Genomic DNA, 21,830 nt, shown 5'->3' with positions numbered 1-21,830 from the left:
TATGCCGAACGGGTCTGTCAACTGTGAACAAAGTGTAATCTCACCAATTAAAGAACCCACCACCACACTACTCGCATCCAGCGCACATCTCATTATATGCATTTCCAACATTATAACTATCTGATAGTTGAACAAGTGGTATGCTAAATGTAGAACGTGATCTATAGGCAATGTGTTTGTTGTACTAGAGGTAGTCGGGCAGTGGTCCCCTGTTACATCAGGTGTGTTAATTACTCCAAAATTATATGATGTGCATCTAATGGGTATTGTGTCAAAAAATGTGCCGTGACGTAAATGTGATGCCCGCTTATGTCAATTAGGCGCAGGCCGGCAGGTCCTACATGGGATATTGTTATTAGATGTAGGTGACTACTGTGCGTGTGGCTAAATGGAAAGTAACCTTTATGTCTTCTCAAATATATGACTACGGTATGTGTTGTGCGACTCAAATCATGTGTCTCTGCTGACAAATGCTCGCTGATGTGGGAGACCTATTAAGTGGACGAATATCGCCCCATGTGATCCGTGCATGTTCTCCCTGAGACTGTAGTACTGAGGAGCCAATGTATGGATCATATATCGTGGCAAGTCTAGAATAGTGTTGCAAGCCAGATGTGTTCCTGTAGTACAAAGTAGTTAATGGAATAATGAGAGGTGCGCTGACAAGGGAAACAGGTAACACTAAGTCGCTATATAAGGTTGCCTACATCATGTATCTCATGGTATTAACCCAATAGGTACATGGTTGGGGCAACCTGCTGCAATATATTGTCAAACCCTGTTGAGGTTTATGAGACAAATCAGGTTTAAACATTGGTGATCAGTCCCATCTTCATTCATCTCCAGGTTTGGGGTCAAGGTGCTAGTTATGCTACATGGAAAGTGTTTTTTTTTAATTTTGTAATATTATAAGAAGACATTCCATGAAAATTTCTCATTAAGTCCTCCCGGGCTGACCGTGCCCAACTCGTGGATCCATTTGGATTCTATTTGTAACAGCTTACGGTCGCGGTCACCCCCCCTGGGATTTCTGGGAACATGATCGATGATTTGATGCTTTAAGTCAGTGAGAGAATGTCCTGCTGTTGCATAGTGACGTGCCACCGGCTGGTCTGAGGCTTTGCCCGTTAGAGCTTGCTTGATCGCTGTCCTGTGGAGGGCCATTCTCTCCCGCATTGTTCTTATTGATTTCCCCACGTAAATCAAGCCGCAGGGACATGTGAGAAGATATACTATATGAGTTGTTGTGCATGACAGCACATATCTGATGTTGTATCTTCTTTCACTGTGGGGATGTTTGAATGAAGTCCCTACTATCATACTGCTGCATGTTGTGCATCCAAGGCACTTGTAGCACCCTGGTGCTTTGGTCAGAAATGAAGTCCCTTTCTTTTTCACCTCATCTTGGAACCCTGTAACGTCAGTGTGTACAATAGTGTCCTTAATATTCCTACTCCTGGAGAAACACATCATAGGTCTCATGTTTCTCATTAAAGGGAGTGCCTTATCCATTGCAATAATTGGCCACAGTGCCCTGGTGGCTCTTTGGATGACTGGGCTGGCCGTATTAAAGGTGTTAACGAATGGGATCACTGCTTCGGTGGATTTAGGGGTAGGTTTCAACAGATTGTCCCTAGGGATCAACAGTACTTCTGCCTTCTGTTGTTGTAATTTGTGTGGGTCATATCCCCTCTGTTCGAACTTCCTCACCATCACATTCAATTCTTGGTCCAGTGAAGAGCGGTCGCTGATTATTCTGGAAGCCCTGATCATTTGGGATCTTGGTAGACCATCCTTGAGAGGCTTGGGATGGTGACTGTTAGCACGTAATAATACGTTTTTGTCTGTCGGTTTGGTATACAGACTCGTAGACAACCTCCCTTCTGATAAGGTCACTTTGACATCCAGGTAGTTGAGGGTGTCACCACTGGTTTGATGTGTATACTTGATGGTTGATTGTCGGTTGTTGGTATTCGACATTAAACATTCAAAGGCTTCACGTCCCCCAGTCCACAGGAGGAACAGGTCGTCAATGTATCTGGTAAACATCAGAATATGTTGTGCCACTTCCTGGTTGTCAAAGAAGACTGCCTGCTCTTCCTGGAACATGAAGATATTTGCGAATGACGGGGAGACATTGCTCCCCATCGCACACCCCGTTTTTTGGCGATAGTATTTGCCGTTGAAAAGGAAGAAGTTCTTCTCCAGGGTCATAGTTAGGAGCTCCATAAAGAGATCTAAATTGATGGCTTCCATTTTTTCCACAATTAGAAAGTCTCTCATGGCCCGTAAGCCGGCCTCGTGGGGGATGCTCGTGCATAGACTATTTACATCAATAACACACAACAATGTGTCTGGCGGCACTAACCCCACTTCATTGATCCGCTCTAGGAAGCTGGTTGTATCTTTGATGAAGTTGTGATGTTTCAAGATGAGAGGTTGCAAGATGCCATCTAAAAAGATGGAGATTGGCTGAAAGATGGAATCTCTGGCCGCTATTATCGGCCTGCCCGGTGGTGCACTTGCATTTTTGTGTATCTTGGGTACCGAGAACAAGATCGGGACCAAAGGGTGGTCCTGCTTAAGAGCTTCACATAATTTGGTGGTAATGAGGCCTTTAGCTTTGGCATGATCAAGAAGTTGAAACAGTTCCCTTTGGTATTCGGCCGACGGGTCCTGTGTTAATTCCTCATAGGTGTCCGTGGCTGCTAATTGGCTGTCAATTTCCTTAATGTAGTCCATGAGATTCAGTACTACAAGGCCACCCCCCTTGTCTGCAGGGCGGAACACTACATCACGGTATGATCCAAGTTGTTTGAGGGCCGCCCGTTCTGCCCTTGAAAGGTTTTGATGTACATTGTCAGAGGCGGCCGTATATTTGAGTACTGAGTCGTTCATTAATCTGGTAAAGGACTGTATTGACGCATTGGTAGAGGGTGGATCAAAGGTAGACTTGTGTCTGGTGTTGCAAAATTTCTCATGTGGGGAGTGATTGCTGGTTTCAAGGTCCCCCTCCGGTTTGGATTTTTGAAAGAATTCCTGTAATCTCAATTTGTGTGAAAAGCGATGTAGTTCTATTTGCCACTTAAGATCATTAAAAGGGTTTGTGGGGACGAAAGAGAGGCCCTTCTCTAAGACTTTAAGTTCGATCTCTGAGAAGGATCTTGCGGAGAGGTTATATACTAACGACTCTTTTTGGCAGTGCGCCCTCTTAATTCGCGTGCAGTGCCTGCCCCGACGGGTGGGCGTCCACCTCTTCTTCCTTTTTCCTTTGGAGTCCCCACTGGTGTCCCTAAAGGGACCGATGGGCTATGTGTAAAGTCCTCTGGGTCCTGTGGGGCATTTTCGCTGTCACTGTTAGAGGTGCCTGTGGTTTGAAACCGCATTTCTCTCCGTCTTCTCCAGCTATGTTTTTGTCTGGGATTATAGGAGGTATTCTGGCCCCCTTCACCACCCATTAGCCATCGGTACACCTTATTGAGGTCATAGTCCTCTTTGACGATTTGATGCTTATTACGTTTGAATTTGATGAGGTCCTTTCTATAATCCTCGCATTGTTTCTGCAGCTTGTGAAGCCACTCTTGATTGGCCTCAGCATGTAACACAGATTTGTGCTCGTTCTCCAATTTAGCAACCTTCTCTCTGGTGTTTTTTAATTCCCGGGCTGATTCTTCTACGACCAACAAGATGAGGTCGAGGCTGCACTTGTTAAGAATGCCCACCCATTTCCTGCAGAACTCCGGGTTATAGCGGCCAATAGTGGGGACGTTTTTCACTCTAAACCCCCGGGGTATCAATTTCTCCTGGTGGTATTCGGACAGCGAGATTCCGTGAAGTAGGTAATCGCATTCACTGCGTTTGAGTTTGAGTAATTGGTGGTAGATATCTTCTATACCACCCGTTCTTTCAGTGACTCCCAATTTCTCCTTGAAGCGTAAACGTTCTGCATCATCATCCGTAAAACTAAATGATTCTCCAAGGGCTGATTGCATGCCCTTGCACCCTGGGATGTCCTCTGGGTGTGCTGTAGTAGACGTGGATTCCATGCTAGGTGAGAGTCTGAGTGTGAGTATCTTCTGAAAGCAGTGGTGTACAGTGATAATACGTGCTGGTGTCTGGAAAAGCTTCACCTCAATAAGGGGTATATCTTGATACAAGCAAAAATTGTAAAGGTGTAATGGCGGTGCCTTGTCCCAGGCTGAGCAGCAGGACCCCCTGGCTGGCTCAAATGGTATATAGCAGGTATGGACCGGCACTCCTCCTGATGGCTGAACGTAACCCTGGTACGTTACGTTCAGCCATCAGGAGGAGTGCCGGTCCATACCTGATATATATATATATATATATATTTATTTATTTTTCTTTCACAACAGCAGCTCTCCCCTGGCCCTGACCCCCACCCCTATCACCTCCAGAACAGTGACAGCAGCATTATCCCCCCTTTTGCAGACCCCCCCCCCCCCCTCCCCCCTACACAGTGACACCAGCGGCAACCCTTGCAGAACACAGTGACCTCTCCAACGGAGCATTGCAGCGGCCACCTCGGATCACTGCAGTGGCTGATTTCTCCTCCCCCCGCACACGGAGCATTGCAGCGGCCACTCTCTCCCACCACAGCGTGCAGAGCCGCGGCTGGGAACAGCAGCCGTCTCCTCTCCAGGACCCAACCAGAAGTCACTGTGCAGAGAGCAGGAGGAGGGGGCAGCGGATGCGAGCACGAGGGGGGGGGGGAGAGAGACTCACACAGACACAGTATCCAGCGCTGCCTGCTGTGTTAGTAGCGCTGCGCCCGGCAGGGTAGAAGCCGGGCGCAGCGCTACTAATGTACACTACTACAGCGGGCAGCACTGCAGCTTAGGGCCAATCAATGTGGATGCAGACGGTGTGCCCACACAGACACTGCCCTGTGTGCAATGCACCATCCGCCCACACCTAGTTACGGCTCTGCTCTCACGTATCCCAGCGATGCCCAGTGTGTTTAAACTCGGACCAAACGTGATTCTTAGTAAATTGAACCCATGTCTAGACCCCATGTGACATGGTGATGTTCATTTATAGAATGTCAATCAGCCTGGTGGGGGTCTCTCCTCACTCCCAGGGACAAGTCTCATCTACTCTGATCAGAGATCTAATTGCTCAGCCACCACTTTGCTATACAGTTTTGTGTCTGTATTTAGAAGCAGGCTGATAATGACACATACAGTGACATCTTCTCCAGCCTCCGGGATCTCTGATACATTTGCAGACAGTGATGAAGTGGTAGCCGGCTAATGTACTTGATAGAATGACTCATGGTAACAGACGGCAGAACCAGTGGATCTTGAAATCCTTTCTAATAGACGCCGTGCACCCCTCCGGTGCGGGCACTTTTCTGTTACGGCTTGCAGACATTCTTGGCTGATGCATCTAATGTCTCTTGAGTCTCTGTTGAGATGTATCATTCCTTTTATAAAGGGGGTGGTAGATTTACTAAAGTTTCTAAAAATTAAAAGTGGAGGTGTTGCCTATAGCAACTGCTCAGTTCATAGCTCTCATTTCTCTGTTGCTTTCTAGAAAGTGATAGAATCTGACTGGTTGCTACGAGCAACAGCAGAACTTATCTGTTTTAGAAGCTTTAGTAAATCTACCCGTCCGTGTCAGTAGTAGTCTCATAGTTACCTATATGATAACCAGAGCAATAATGGGGGTGTACAACCACTGCCGCCACAAGAGGCGCAAGATCGAGGGGTGGCATGGACACCGTCACAGCGGCACCTGGCTACATATAAAGGTTCAGAGCGCGTCCTCAGAAAGCATCAAGCACCCACCTTCTACTACTTATAAGTACATTGTGGTCATTACCACGTCTTTTAGTGGATGAAATTTAGGTAAGCAGTCATTAATACTATATAGGAGGCAACTACTGTTAAGGTGAATCATTATCCCTGAAGATATTGCTGTGCTTTTTTGTAGACGTTACCAGTGATATGTGTATAAGTGGTCAGTTATATTGCTTGATATATAATTGTAAAGTAAAATTGAGGTTCTTTGCATAATTTTGGCCAAAAGTAAGGGCCTACCCACCACGTCCAGGTGACCTCATCAGGAAGGCCCCTAAGATTACTAAGGTTAAAGTCCAGGACATGGAACCCCCAAGCCAGCCCAACCAAACTTCCCCAAGGCACGACACTAGTGAGAGATAGCAAGTAAAGTGTTATAAGGTGTTAGATAAGTAGCAAGCAGCATCTGCTATGTGTTAGGAGTATTACATAGGTGAGAGGTAATCATGAAAGTGTTATCAATGTAACACTTTCAACACAGTGCAATTGATGGGCATATTTACTAATGATATTACTACTGTTGGGCATATAAGTTGACTCTGATACTGTTGTGCATATTAATACCTTTTAAATTACGTTGGGCATATTACCAATTTACTACTCATTGCATATAAGTGGGCATCACACTGTTGCTACTGACTACCTAACAGTAGTATTCCAATTAGACAGACCTATTACTACTGTTGAGTATGTTAGTGAAATCTTACTACTGCTAGTCGTATTATTGGTAAGGGGTGCAGAGAAGGGGGTGGGGGGGTCATAATTACCCAGGCCCAGTCCAGCTGTGCTTGGGGAAGAATGCCCCCTCCTCGGTGCAAACATAGTAGTTTTCATTTATTGGTGGGTGGGGGGCATGGCCCCATGATATGGCCACGCCTCCCCCATCATTCGGGCCCTGTTATTGGTCACAATACTTCCACTACCATTGAGCAGTTCTCCTTAGGCAGCACAAACTGTAGACACCCCTTGAATATGAGCTGTTTAGGTTGTTATGTTTGCAATACCTAGGGGTAAATTTACTAAGATGGGAGTTCTATTTAAGGTGGGATGTTGCCTATAGCAACCAATCAGATTCTACTTCTCATTTATCTAGCACCTTCTAGGAGAATAATACCTGGAACCTGATTGGTTGCTATGGGCAACACCTCATGTTAAATAGAACTCCCATCTTAGTAAATGTACCCCCTGGAGTCTATTCTGCCTATGTAGGTAAGCGTACGGTATCATTTTGTGTTTTCTATTTAATCTTATATATTGTAAGTTTTCGGTATCCTGTTTGATAATGATGAGTACTGAGATGAAAGACCACCTCTCCCCACGGGGAAGGAGGGGGGCCTTAGGTATCACTGCTGTCCGATGGGTCCCTCCCTACCCCTGGCCCGCTGCTGTCTGACAGCCTCGATGAGGACTTTGTAGCTGAACACATCTTTGCAAATCCGAACACATCATCTCTGAATGCGCCATATGCACGCCACATTTCCACTTCACGCGGAGACAAACTACCTCCGCAATGCCAGGGACTTCTTGGGGGAAATTTACATAAATTACATCTTTCCACCTGATTGATGAAAGATTCATGAGCCCCGGGCAGGACGGTGATTCTCCCGACTGACTGCGTTACCGAGTAAACATTTTATTTATTCTGTCGCTCAAATCAAAACATTTGTGCAGATCTAAATATTCTTCAGCTTCCTCCTGTCTCGGCATTGATAGAGGAATCCAAACCTAAAATCAAGCTGTCATCCGCTCATTCCCCGGCTGTAACTCATTTAATCAGGCTAAAAGCTGCTGGGAGATGGCCTCTGTGCGTCTGGAGGAGCGTGCGTAAGGCTGGTGGAAGGGGACATATTACTTAGTCATCCGTGCAGTTTGACTGATGCTTCTCGCTGATTGCAGTAATAAGAAAGACTTCCGTCGCTGCGTTTGGAGCAGATACCAGCAGTTAGGAAGACAAATTGTAAAAGAATATTTACTTTTCTTCTGGGCCGTGTTTGTTATGCAGCTGAGATTTGTGGTGCAGTCGCTTCACGCTCTCTTCGGTGTATATTTTGTGGTAAAGATGTCCTGAGTTAATATTTGGGGTGAAGGTGACCTCACTATAGTCCAGGGATGCAGTAGGCTTAGCTGCTGACCTCTCATTTTGTTCCATAGAGAAGGCCCACCTGGCGCTTCCGGTGCATTGCCCCAGGGTGTCCGGAACCCGTAATCAAGCCCTGACTCTTCCACCGCAGCAGCTGGCCAACGCCCCTCCAACGCAGTGCCAAACAGAGGATTTCTAGAGGGGGGGTTTCCAAATGCATTCCACAATCTCCCACTCTGCAGGACATTAGAGCAAGTGCGGGAGTATGGGGGAGCTGTAGAAGAACCTAGTAACGAACCTGGACCTTAATGTAAACATTGGTTAATATTTAACACTATAGATGTTCTAGGGCAGTGGTTCTCAAACTCTGTCCCCAGGACCCCACACAGATCACCCGGCAGGAGCACTGTGTATCACCAACTGTCACATTTTAAAAATCCACAGGTGACCTGGTAAACTGAACTGTGTGGGGTCCTGAGGACTGAGTTTGAGAACCTGTGTTCTACAGTATAGACATACTTAAACAATATAAATAAGACAAGTGGTCATCATAAATAAGCAGACAAACATAATAGAATCAGTACTGTATTTTCTGAGCACACATTCTCCCACCTCATGGTAAGTCTCCTGTCTCTTCTTCCTGGCAGCTACTCACTGGTCCAGGGCACTGATTGAGGACTCAGAACCACACACACAACAAACTTGGTAGAAGAAGATGCTACCACTGGGCATGTGCAGCAACTTTGCCCTGTCCCTTAAACTGCATGATGTGGCAGCAGCTCTAGTAATCATATTATATACGCCTCCAAAGCCCCCCCCCCCCCCCCCCTGCATTTGCCTATCCTCCAACGGGCAAGGCTTGTGTAATTAGAATCGACTCTCATTGCCCCTGCAATAACAATTGGGTCTAAGGTGGAGAGACCATTATGTTGCTGGGATTACTGAGTGATCCTGGGGATGGAGCTAGCAGGGAACTCATGGGAGTATCATTGTATGATTCCCTGGGTGTGTTAGGCTAGGGATTAGGGATTATGTAAATGTTTCCATATAATAACAGAAATTGGTGACCTTAGTTATTCAAGTATGTTACATGAATGAATGTAAATCATACATCGGTTGCTACAGTATACAGAACATTTAGCACAGTGCTGTTCAACGCCTTTTTAGAGAAAAGAGATTAATAAATAAAATAATTTTTTATTTTATTATTATTATTCTTATTACATAGCCACATTCCCACAAAAAAAAGTAATTTTTTTTTTATGGAAATCACTGTGGCAGGCTACATGAGTCATTTTGGTAATTACCATGTTCCTTCTCCCTCTCCTGTCCTCACATGACCTGCTGACGCGTGTGTATGACGTGCAGCCAAACTTCCACCAGAGAGATTTTGGAAAGGAGATAACTTTAAGTGTGACAGCATAGGAAACTGCTGCATGCTATTTACAGAAGATAACAAAAAACTAATTGATGTGGGATTGCTGCTTTAAATTAGCACAAATCCCATCAGTGACATTTTTACCAGGCAAGTCCCATCGTTATTGCGGCTCATTGGACGAGAGCATAGCCAGAGGCAGATTAAGGGAATGGGGTGGGTGGTTCAGCTGGAATGGCCGAGAAACCCTGCCGGCCGTTGGATTTTTGGTTCCATTAATTTTTTCTAATATTTATATATTTATATTCTTCACAGGTGCAAAATGTTACCCTTGCTCTGGATCTACTCATGGATGGAAGGGTCTTAGAAAATTCAGTGGATCCCACAGGTCAGTATTGATACTGCAAACAACATACAATACTTACCTCATGAGCCAACGTATATTGGGGGTCATTCCGAGTTGATCGCTAGCTGCATTTGTTCGCAACGCAGCGATCAGGCCAAAAAATGGCAGTTCTGCGCATGCGTATGCGGCGCAATGCGCACGTGCGACGTACGGGCACAACGAATTATGTAGTTTTGCACAGGGTCTAGCGATGCATTTCAGTCGCACTAGTTGCCACAGAGTGATTGACATGAAGTGGGCGTTTCTGGGTGTCAACTGACCGTTTTCAGGGAGTGTTTGGGAAAATGCAGGCGTGCCAGAAAAATCGCAGGCGTGGCTGGGCAAACGCTGGGCGGTTGCGTGACGTCAAATCCGGCACTGAATAGGCTGAAGTGATCGTAAGCGCTGAGTAGGTTTTGAGCTACTCTGAAACTACACAATTTTTTTTTGCATGTGCTCTGCGATCCTTTCGTTCGCACTTCTGCTAAGCTAAAATACACTCCCAGTGGGCGGCGGCATAGCGTTTGCACGACTGCTAAAAACTGCTAGCGAGCGATCAACTTGGAATGACCCCCATTGTGGTATCTATCAGATTTGGGAAGGCAGGGTAATTACACATCTACAATCTACTTCTGCCCCTTTTGCTGTCTTCAACCGTTCACACCCCTTCCCTTACTATTACCTCAATAACTAGTAACAGCCACAGATTTCCTTACCCAGTATGCACCTCCCCTGTGCCTCATCTTCGGTGCTCCCCTAATTATTACTGGGTGAAGAAGATCCTGGTATAATATCTCCCTGTTCCTTGTGTGGTGGATTCACACCCAGGGCCGGTGCTAGGGTGTTCGGCACCCCCCGTGCAAACTATAAATTTGCGCCCTCTCATACTTTACAAAGGGACAGCGCACATAATGCCCCCTGTAGCAGTGACACTTATACACATAATGCTCCCTGTAGTAGTGCTGATTACACACAATGCCCCCTGTGGTAGTGCCCCTTTATACAAAACGCCCCCTGTAGTAGTGGCGCTTACACATGTAACACCCCCTGTACCAGTGACACTTATACACATAATGCTCCCTGTAGTAGTGCTGATTACACACAATGCCCCCTGTGGTAGTGCCCCTTTATACAAAACGCCCCCTGTAGTAGTGGCGCTTACACATGTAACACCCCCTGTACCAGTGACGCTTATACAAGACGCAGTGATGCTTACACACGTAACGCACCCTGTAGAAGTGACGCTTAGACAAGTAACGACCCTTGTAGCAGTGATGCTTATACAAGACGCCCCTTGTAGCAGTGACGCTTAAACACATAACGCCCCCTGTACCAGTGACGCTTACACACATAACGCCCCCTGTACCAGTGACGCTTACACACGTAACGACCCCTGTTCCAGTGACGCTTACATGCACAACGCCCCCCTGTACCAGTGACGCTTACACACCCAATAAATCCTGTACTAGTGACACTTACACATGTAATGCCCCCTGTACACACGTAACGCTCCCTGTAGCAGTGACACTTGCACACGTAACACCCCCCTGTACCAGTAACGCTTACACACGTAACACCTCCTGTACCAGTAACGCTTACACACGTAACACCTCCTGTACCAGTGAAGCTTACACACATAAAGCCTCCTGTACCAGTGACGCTTACACGCGTAACGCCCCCCTGTATACAGGGACACTTACACACATTATGCTGCACAGTCACACACACACTGTACATACATTACACACATACACAGTCACACATACATATACACAGATACTGTATATACAGATACTACACACACACACACACACAAACACACACACACACACACACACACACACACACACTCACTCACTCACTTGTTTTCCAGCCACTTACATAAGGAAGTCTGGCTGACAGCTTATCCCCTGTGTTGCAGTCTGCAGCCTGGTCCAGTGTAGCTCCGCCCCTTATTGCTGTGTAGCCCCGCCCCCTGTTCGGTCCTCACACTGCACTGTGAGTCTGTGACAAGGGAGTGGAGAGGAGGCTTGTAGCTGCCGGCACCGCTGCCTATCTTGGAGTGTGATAGACGCAGCAACCAGGTAGCAGCAGGGGGGACCAGGGCGGCGCAGCCGACACATCAGCTCAGCACAGGGATACAGAGCAGGGAGAGCGCCTCTCCTTCCTGGCGCCCACCTGTTTTGCATCCCTTTGCTGAGAGGTCAGCGCCGGGCCTGCCCAGAGCCATGGCAAATATAACCGACATGCTATGCTTTGCCATTTGAGCTATGTGTCCTATATCAGAATTCTTCTGTCCACTGTATATTGGGGATGGCATCGATGTTCCAGTGGATGAAATCTCAACGTTCATAATTCCGACGGATCCCAGTATTTTAATCCTAACCCTAACCCACCCCTCTCACAGCCTAACAGTAACCCATCCCTCTCACAGCCTAACACAGCCTAACTCGCCTCCCTATTTGATGTATCTGAAGTAGGGATGACCATCAACCATCGATGGATTGACTACCACCGGCTGTTTGATGGTGATGTTAAATAGGTTTGCCACTGATGTGGGACAACCAATGCCATACATCACATGACAGAGGGCGGATGGCCGATGCAAATCATCCATGGTTAGAATAGATACCATCAGCCATTAACCCATTAATGGGCAACTGTAAACTGAAGAGAGTAACTGCAGGCACAGGAGAAAGGCATGATGGGAAGGCAGTTCTTTGAGCGGTATACAGAAGGCCTGATTCAGGAAAGTAGACTAACACAGTGCGAGCGCAATTTTATCCGCACCACTGCTGATATCAGCAAGAGAATCTGCCACGCAGAAATGAAGAGAGACGCCAACCGGAGCTGCTGCAGCTCATTCACAATTGTGTACACACATGCAGCCTATACACAAGAACAAGGAACATAGGGCTTAAGGGTAGCCCTACGGCTACGCAGACTGGGGCCGGCAGTAGTCACGCAGGCGCTATGTTTTTGTACGTCAGCGCTTGCAGCTGACGTCAGATACACGCCACGTAAATGGCCTGCATTTTTCAACCACTCCCCACTATGTTAACATCCCCAAACGGCCACTTCCTGTTGATCACTTTGTGACGGAATCCTTTTTGCGTGTGGATTCGCTGCTGGCACCTTGACGCATGCACAGTGCGAACGCAGCACATGCGCAGTCTGCCGGCAATCGCTCAGTTCCGCGGAACATCGGCTTTGCGTACTTCTGTTAATCAGGTCCAGAGTCCACTTACATACTCACCTCCCGGCCTCAGATAAGGGGTGACACCAGATCTGCCATATGAAAATGGCCAACAAATAGGTAAGTGGCAAAGTATTCTTATGGACCTGGTTCTTCACTGCAGCCTTCAATGTCTGCCGGTAAATCCTGGAGTACATTAAAAGCCAATATACCAATGTATAAAGGGGGTCATTCCGAGTTGTTCGCTAGCAGATTTCATTCGTTGCGCTGTATTCAGGCAAAAAAAATGGCACTTCTGCACATGCGTATGCGGCGCAATGCGCACGCGCGTCGTACTATTACAACGACCGATGTAGTTTCACACAAGGTCTAGCGAAGCTTTTCAGTCGCACTGCTGGCCGCAGAGTGATTGACAGGAAGTGGGCGTTTCTGGGTGTCAACTGACCGTTTTCAGGGAGTGTTCGAAAAAACGCAGGCGTGCCAGGAAAAATGCAGGCGTGGCTGGGCGAACGCAGGGCGTGTTCGTGACGTCAAAACAGGAACTGAACAGTCTGAAGTGATCGCAAGCGCTGAGTAGGTCTGAAGGGGTGTGGTTCATCAAATCGATAGTGTCTAGGTCGACAATGTTTAGGTCGACCACCATAGGTCGACAGTCACTAGGTCGACATGGATGGAAGGTCGACAGGGTTTCTAGGTCGACATGTGCTAGGTCGACAGGTCTAAAGGTCGACATGAGGATTTTTTTTTTTTTTTTTGGTGCCGTTTTCTTCGTAGAGTGACCGGGATCCCAAATTAGTGCACCGCGTCCCCTCGCATGGTGCCTTCGCTCCGCTACCGTTTCGCTCGGCACACTTTACCATTCCAATCGTAGTCCACGTGGATCGTTAAGTATGAAAAAATTCAAAAAAAGAAAAAAAAATGTGAAAAACTCATGTCGACCTTTAGACCTGTCAACCTAGCACATGTCGACCTAGAAACCCTGTCGACCTTCCATCCATGTCGACCTAGTGACTGTCGACCTATAGTGGTCGACCTAAACATTGTCGACCTAGACACTGTCAATCTTCAGACCGGATCCCGGTCTGAAGCTACTCTGAAACTGCACAAAAATGTTTAGTAGCCGCTCTGCGATCCTTTCGTTCGCACTTCTGCTAAACTAAGATACACTCCCAGTGGGAGGCGGCATAGCGTTTGCACGGCTGCTAAAAACTGCTAGCGAGCGATCAACTCGGAATGAGGGCCAATATCTGCTAAGCAATGAAAATACAATAAAACAGACACATTATCATATCCAATATCTGGTGACATTTTGCCCTGAATTATTTAGCTATTTTCATCTGAACCTTTATTCCCTTTGTCCCTCTCCAGAGATTGTGAACAGAGATTTGAAAACCACACTGCGAGTTCTGTACAGCTTGTTCCACAAACACAGCAAATCCTGAAATGGTCTTGAGAAATGATATTTCATTCTCCCGAAGCCTGGTCTTGCTGCGGACGACAACGCAATTAATTATACATTTATAATGCACACGTTATATGAATGTACTGCATCTGTAAATAATATCTGCATAAACAGAGGATTCTGATGATGTCATATTTTATGCTCTGTCAACTCTGATGTCATCACCTCTTAGAAGTCTATTCATGAAGCAGTGAAAAGAGTGGAGAAGTGAGCCTGTGGAGAAGTTGCCCATGGCAACCAATCAGCTGCTCTGTACAATTGTATGGTATGCAAATTACAAATGTTACTTCAGTTCTGATTGGTTGCCATGGGCAACTTCTCCACACTTGTCGCTGCTTCATGAATAGACCCCTATAAGAGATTATGCAGTTCCTACCACAATGAATGACTGATCGAAGTTGCTTCGTGCGACCCGTATAACCACTCGGCGTAAAGTGACTTCTACTCGTATAATGTACAGTAGCGATTGCTTTTATCTCATTATTGTAGTCATTTCTTTAAACATCTGTATTGGAAGAATAATGATCTTTCTGATTTAATAGACGGGAAAGACCGTTTTGTAGCTGTAATGAATGGTCTCTGAGTTTATTGCTCCTGTATGTGTACATTTCAGCAGGACAGAGTACACATATAAAAATATATTTTGCTGCTAATACAAGTAGGACAACAGCTGTGTAGCAAGAAGCCTCCCAGTATGCCGCATTACCCAGCAAATACATATGCTTGTATTCCAACTGTGTCCTTGATAAAACAGTGCTAAAAAATGAGTTTACTCATATATGTCCAGATATTAGTCATCGGTAACACTATAGTACATTGCAGTGAAAATTGTTTACTTATATACTGGCCCAATGTTCTATGTACAGTCCTGTTTGTTTGTTTTTTAAAGATGTCCCATGAATATGTTTAAAATTACTTTTTTTTTTAAACGCAGACTGACTTCATAGTGTGGGCAGCTGCATATGTGCACATCGTTGTGATGGCAAAGAGAGATATCATACTGACTGTAATTAAAGGCCAATGTCAGATGTTCCTGTGAGGTGGAACAAGAAGCTAAATTCCACTGATGCAAGAAACCCGCTATAAAATGCCTTTTTGCACCCTACGCTGGGTGCAGGGTATGCTGTGCACAAAGGCCCCTGGTTCTGGGGGGCCCGCAACCTGCAACCATGTTTTCAATACCAACCCCCCCCCCCCCCCCCCCCTCCCGGATAGCTCTGCACAAATCACCAGGAAAATGGCTGCCGTGCCATTTTTTTGTAGACCTGAACATGCGCACTAGACTCTGGGACAGAGCTAGGGTCGCTTAGTGACTTTAGTGCTCAGCGTATACTGCTCTGCCGTCTAGGGAGGAGGATGGGCCCCAGATGGAGACTTGCCATGGGTACATAATACACCCCTGGCAGCGGCATCAGACGTGCAGCTCACTCCCCTCATGGCCCAACCACGCCTTGGATCACAGCACAGCAGGTAAGTGTCCATCTTGGCTTATAGTATGTATCGTATGTGTCCTCATACATCTAGCCTGAATACACCCGCAGTGCAAGATGCCTAGCGTGAGCACAGGGTTGTGATAATGGTCAGTCTGTGTACATTCCTGGCAGGCTGTCTCATGCTTCACTTCTACTAGATTAAACATTTCTTTATTTCATTTGGTTGGTCTTGACCACTATATTAGCTCTGTTTCTCCTATTTCTTGAGCAGGCACCTCAACTCTGTGTAATCATCTGGTTCACCATCCTCTTCTGCTGCTTGGTTTCCTGGTTCCTCATTCTATTCTGCTGCTTTGTCTCCTGGCTCCTCATTATCTTCTGCTGCTCTCTCCTGGCTCCTCATTCTCTTCTGCTGCTCTGTCTCCTGGTTCCTCATCCCCCTCTGCTGCTGCACCTTCTGGTTCCTTGTCCTCTTCTGCTGCTCCCTCTTCTGATTCCTTGTTCTCTTCTGCTGCTCCATCTCTGGGTTCCTCGTTCTCTTCTGCTGCTCTGTCTCCTGGTTCCACTTTCTCTTTTGCTGCTCCACCTCTGGGTTCCTCATTCCCTTCTGCTGCTCTAATTTACGGGATCCTCGTTCTCTTCTGCTGCTCCATCTCCTGGTTCCTCGTGCTCTTCTGCTGCTCCGTCTCCTGGTTCCTCGTGCACTTCTGCTGCTCCGTATCCTGGTTCCTCGTGCTCTTCTGCTGCTCCGTCTCCTGGTTCCTCGTGCACTTCTGCTGCTCCGTCTCCTGGTTCCTCGTGCACTTCTGCTGCTCCGTCTCCTGGTTCCTCGTGCACTTCTGCTGCTCTGTCTCCTGGTTCCTCGTGCTCTTCTGTTGCTCCGTCTCCTGGTTCCTCGTGCTCTTCTGCTGCTCCGTCTCCTGGTTCCTCGTGCTCTTCTGATGCTCCGTCTCCTGGTTCCTCGTGCTCTTCTGCTGCTCCGTCTTCTGGTTCTTCATTCTCTTCTGCTGCTCCATCTTCTGGTTACTCGTGCTCTTCTGCTGCTCTCTCCTGGTTCCTCATTCCCATCTGCTGCTCTAATTCCGGGATCCTCATTCTATTCTGCTGCTTTGTTTCCTGATTCCTCATTCTATTCTGCTGCTTTGTCTCCTGGCTCCTCATTCTCTTCTGCTGCTCTCTCCTTGCTCCTCATTATCTTCTGCTGCTCTCTCCTGGCTCCTCATTCTCTTCTGCTGCTCTGTCTCCTGGTTCCTCATCCCCCTCTGCTGCTGCACCTTCTGGTTCCTTGTCCTCTTCTGCTGCTCCCTCTTCTGATTCCTTGTTCTCTTCTGCTGCTTCATCTCTGGGTTCCTCGTTCTCTTCTGCTGCTCTGTCTCCTGGTTCCACTTTCTCTTTTGCTGCTCCACCTCTGGGTTCCTCATTCCCTTCAGCGGCTCTAATTCCGGGATCCTCGTGCTCTTCTGCTGCTCCGTCTCCTGGTTCCTCGTGCTCTTCTGCTGCTCCGTCTCCTGGTTCCTCGTGCACTTCTGCTGCTCCGTCTCCTGGTTCCTCGTGCACTTCTGCTGCTCCGTCTCCTGGTTACTCGTGCTCTTCTGCTGCTCCGTCTCCTGGTTACTCGTGCTCTTCTGCTGCTCCGTCTCCTGGTTCCTCGTGCTCTTCTGCTGCTCCGTCTCCTGGTTCCTCGTGCTCTTCTGCTGCTCCGTCTCATGGTTCCTCGTGCTCTTCTGCTGCTCCGTCTCCTGGTTACTCGTGCTCTTCTGCTGCTCCGTCTTCTGGTTCCTCGTGCTCTTCTGCTGCTCCATCTCCTGGTTCCTCGTGCTCTTCTGCTGCTCCGTCTCCTGGTTCCTCGTTCTCTTCTGCTGCTCCGTCTCCTGGTTCCTCATTCTCTTCTGCTGCTCCATCTTCTGGTTCCTCATTCTCTGCTGCTGCTCCATCTTCTAGTTCCTCATTCTCTTCTGCAGTAATAAGACTTGGTGATAGTCTATTAACAGAAGGATGACCGCCAATGAAAAGACCTGTTTGGACCCTAATTTCCAGGACAATGGCTTATGCTACTCCTACATATCATTTACTCTGCCTTCGCTCCCTTTCATACATGTTCCTGGGGACCTTGCTCATAGCTTCTGCTCCCTCTCTGGTAGTGATCATAACGTTTCATGTTCGCAGATCATTGTTACAGCTAGAATGTCCTGCAGCAGCTAAGGTAATTAGAAATTAAACTGTCCACATTGTACTTTCGGAAAATAGCGAGTTGTGTTTCCCCCACAAACGCTTTTCCTGATAATCAGACCGGTAAGGTTAAGTTTCCCCCGACCAAAAGACATTCGGAATCTGGCAGCACCTGACAGAACAAATCATGGTAATACGGCTGTGTAATGCAGCATATAATCTAGTAGAGGGCATTCAGTCTGCGGACTGCTCGCAACAATCAACTTTACATTCATGGTTCACGAAAGGCAGACAAAAGACAGGCCTAGGTCTCTGCCTGTGGATATTTTTATGTGTTGCGGGAATAAAAATAGACCAGTGACATTTACATGTTGAACACTGTACACGCCAAAGTAGGATACGTCCCCATCTGGTATTCATTATACTAGAATTCAGTTTCACAAAACAGACGTCTTCTATTTATCTGGCTGGTAACAGAAAAACTTCTCTCCTTTTCCTCAAACATTTGTGTGCTGAGCTGCTTCACCTCAGTTATCAAGAAAATGTGCTATAGACAGATTTATTTTTTATAAATGTACATTCTAATTTCTAAATATTGGAAACCGCCCTCCCGTAGTCGCCTTGTGACGCCGTGCCCAGGTAAGAGTTAGACTGTCCTTTCTGGTACAAACCTCAGGGAAACTTTTAGGGGCCTGATTATCATTCTATACTTGAGACATATCCCCTGAACACACTCATCTTTTTTCGGGGGATACCTGCAAATATTAAGTATCACCCTAATGTATGATAGAGGAACCGGGGCAGATATTTCCGATATCTGATGCGCTTCGTTTATTTTGGCAGTAGCCGTAGCCCTCTAGGTTCCTATGGGATCTGAGCAGCTGTCAGATTTAACAAGCATTCTGCAAATAACGCCTATGAGCTGCATTCCGCAAAAATGACATGCTCTGTAGCGCTGCAAGGTCCTGATATAGAAGTGGAATGATTGCGTCAGCGATCACTTCTTATTAGTTACATGAGCGAAAAACCAGAGATGTACGCGGACCCCCGCTTTTTTGGTTTGGTTCTAATTCCGCATCGTGTTTTGGTAAAACCACCCTGAAGTGTTTTGGTTCAGATTCATTAGTTGGTTCGGCATGCGGAAGCAGAAGACTGACACCCACCAGAAACGACGTCACCATCCATCCGTTGCCATCGCAACCCATAATTAAAAACAGAGCTACACACTGTAGAAAGTCAGGCATATACTGTAATCAATATACAATGTTAATATACATCACTGGATGCAGACTAAGATGACATAACGAGCACACAGACAAATGTATTTAAACTAGAGATGAGCGGGTTCGGGATTTACTCTGTTCTCAAAACAGCATCTTATTGGCTATCCAAAACAAGAGACATCTGTGAGCCAATAAGATGCCGTTTTGAGAACCGAGTAAATCCGAGTAAAACCGAACCCGCTCATCTCTAATTTAAACCCAAAGGTTTGAATTAAATAAATGCACGCAGACTTAACTGATCCTTCAGCGTACCAAACCTATAAATCCATCGTGACTCACATCTTAGTAAATTCAATGATCAATCACCACCTCGGATGCTGTACGGGACGTGATCAATAATCATGTAACGTAAAGTCGCCAAACTAAGACCCGCCACGGCAAAATTCCGGGCAACAGGTTGATCACTGCTACCAGAGCTGATCGCAACCCTGATTGCAGATCTGTGAGCCTGGGAGAAAGTCTACTCAGTACTAACACCAGTAAGCCAGCCCGCACCAAGATGCTCTCTGTGCTTTCAACATGTGACATCATGACATCGCAACGAGAGACCGGGACCAGGGAGAACCTAGGCCCAAATGCATTAAGCCTTAAAAAGTGATAAAGTGGCGACGAATAAAGAATGATAAATGCCCAGTCAATCAGCTCCTAACTGTCATTTTTCAAACACAGCCTGTGACATGGCAGTTAGGAAGATGAAAAGTGTAAAGGGTGGAGAAGAGAGCCAGTGGAGAAGTTCCCCATGGCAACCAATCAGCACTGAAGTAACATTTATAATTTGCATACTATACAATTGTACGGAGCAGCTGATTGGTTGCCATGGGCAACTTCTCCACAGGCTCACTTCTCCACACTTTTCACTGCCCTTTATCCGTCTCCACTTTATCACTATTTAACGCTTATACATTTGGGCCCTAGTTGCCCGAAGCATCCTAAGGATACTCCAAATGGTGGCTCTGTAGGCTGCAGGGTGCCAGTCGCCTACCCTACTGTAGTGATGGCCCTGATATACACATTTGCAGAGACTGGCACGTTAACCCCTTCTACTCCTATCCAGTGTCACCTAGAGCAGCTGAGTACCTCTTGGCTGTCCTGGTGATATATTTTGGTTATGGAGGCACCGATTAAAAAATAAATAAATCCTGCTTATTGTCATAGTAACAGAACTATTGATAAATGAATTGATTGTTTTGAACTGTAGACTTGAAGGGCAGCATACACACAAACCGTACCAAAGTTGACTAGCAACGTACAGTAACAGAAGCCTGCCTGTCTTTACAATGTTATAATACTGCGTGCAGTAGCTGCTGTTTGTGAGAGATGGTAGTGATATTTCTTAATTTGAAAGACAAACACATCTTTTAATGATTTCCAAGTATTTACGTACTTTCAAGCTGACTCGCAGCCAGAAGAGCTTGTTTTATTGACCATGTGCAATATCACTTTGCTTTGTTGGCTATACTGGGAGCTATACCATAGAGTTTACTTCCTGTCTGCAAAGTACATTTGAACCAAATGGTTTGCAAGTTGATCTGTGTGCAGTGTGCATACAGTATTACTGCCTTGGACGCGGTGTATGAGTTTTGGCTGAACACAGCGAAATAAAATAAAAAAATAAATAAGAGAGGTCTTTTCTTTGGCAGGTTTCATAATGGAGTCCAGAGCTTCTGGCACATAAATCTAATATTACTTCAGAACTTGAAAAATCAGTTCTAAAACTTGAGACTTTTACAGCCCTGTTAAAAACTATCACGTTACGTCTCTTGGAAAACACACGGGCCACTCTTCTCCAGATCTATTAAAAGTGAAGGCGGTTTCTGAATGTGATTATGTTTTTGTGATTTGTGCCATTGGAGATACTCAAGTTCTCGCTGTGTTTTTGGACTCTGCGTGGATGCTACGTAGATCCTAGCAGTCGACGTTTAGCATTAACTCTATCACAGGCAGAAAAAAAGTATAATGACATCATTTGTTTAAAGTGGTGGTGCACCATCAGGTGATTTTGACATGATTCAAAGTTGGGTTGGTCACCATCAATGGTACCATCAGTGGTTAACCTAGATGGTATAAAACCATTCACAGGGAAACCATTGATGGTTTTACCCACAGATGGTCATTCCTAATCTATGACGTAATAAACTGCTGGCCAATCAGAGCCTGGGGTGCCGGCTTTGTATGTGTGGGGGGGGGGGGGGGGGTGGAGCTAGGCTCCATATCCAGCATTAACTAGAAATGGGCAATTAGGAAATTATTGATCCTCTACCATCGATGGTAGAGAACCATTGTCTCTCTGCCATCAATGGAAAAACTATCTGGCATCGGCCATTAACCATTGATGGTTTGCAATCATCGATGGGCGATGGCCATCTCTAATTCAACGAATTGTGTTCTACCAGTGTTGTTGCCAGGAACATGAGGCCCACATGCTCTGCCCGCTGTTTTACACAATCGTACTACCCAACATTAGCAATTCCGGGAATATGGACACCGGAAAATGGCTGCAGTGTGGACTGGGTTGTGGGATGCTTAGCGCTTCTCAAATGCTAGGCCCAATCGCCACCTACTAAACCACGGTTTTATTGCCAATGGCAGTGGAGACACCGGTATCCGCTGCTTCCGGATGCATACACA

General features: G+C 46.5%; 1 protein-coding gene and 1 long non-coding RNA gene across 5 annotated transcripts in view; one reads left to right on the top strand and one right to left on the bottom strand.

Moving 5' to 3' along the window:
• PARVG (parvin gamma) overlaps positions 1-15,084 on the top strand; it is a 59,969-nt gene extending 44,885 nt beyond the window's left edge. For both annotated transcript variants that reach the window (XM_063928915.1, XM_063928914.1), the window contains exons 12-13: positions 9,590-9,662; positions 14,224-15,084. In XM_063928915.1, coding sequence (XP_063784985.1) covers positions 9,590-9,662; positions 14,224-14,297 — 147 coding nt within the window. In that variant the 3' untranslated portion in view covers positions 14,298-15,084. The remainder of the gene's footprint in view (positions 1-9,589; positions 9,663-14,223) is intronic.
• LOC134933588 (uncharacterized) overlaps positions 1-21,830 on the bottom strand; it is a 97,497-nt gene that overhangs the window by 25,079 nt on the left and 50,588 nt on the right. Inside the window, exon 3 of one of the 3 annotated variants that reach the window (XR_010179736.1) lies at positions 14,259-14,343. The exons of the other annotated variants lie outside the window; for them this stretch is intronic. This is a non-coding gene — a long non-coding RNA (uncharacterized LOC134933588). Of the gene's footprint in view, positions 1-14,258; positions 14,344-21,830 lie in introns of those variants that run through there. 3 annotated transcript variants of the gene reach the window in all.

This window comes from Pseudophryne corroboree, chromosome 6 (genome assembly GCF_028390025.1).
Source record: "Pseudophryne corroboree isolate aPseCor3 chromosome 6, aPseCor3.hap2, whole genome shotgun sequence".
Lineage (NCBI taxonomy): Eukaryota > Metazoa > Chordata > Amphibia > Anura > Myobatrachidae > Pseudophryne > Pseudophryne corroboree.
Note: the sequence above shows the minus strand (reverse complement) of the source record. Positions and strands in the feature narration are given on the sequence as shown.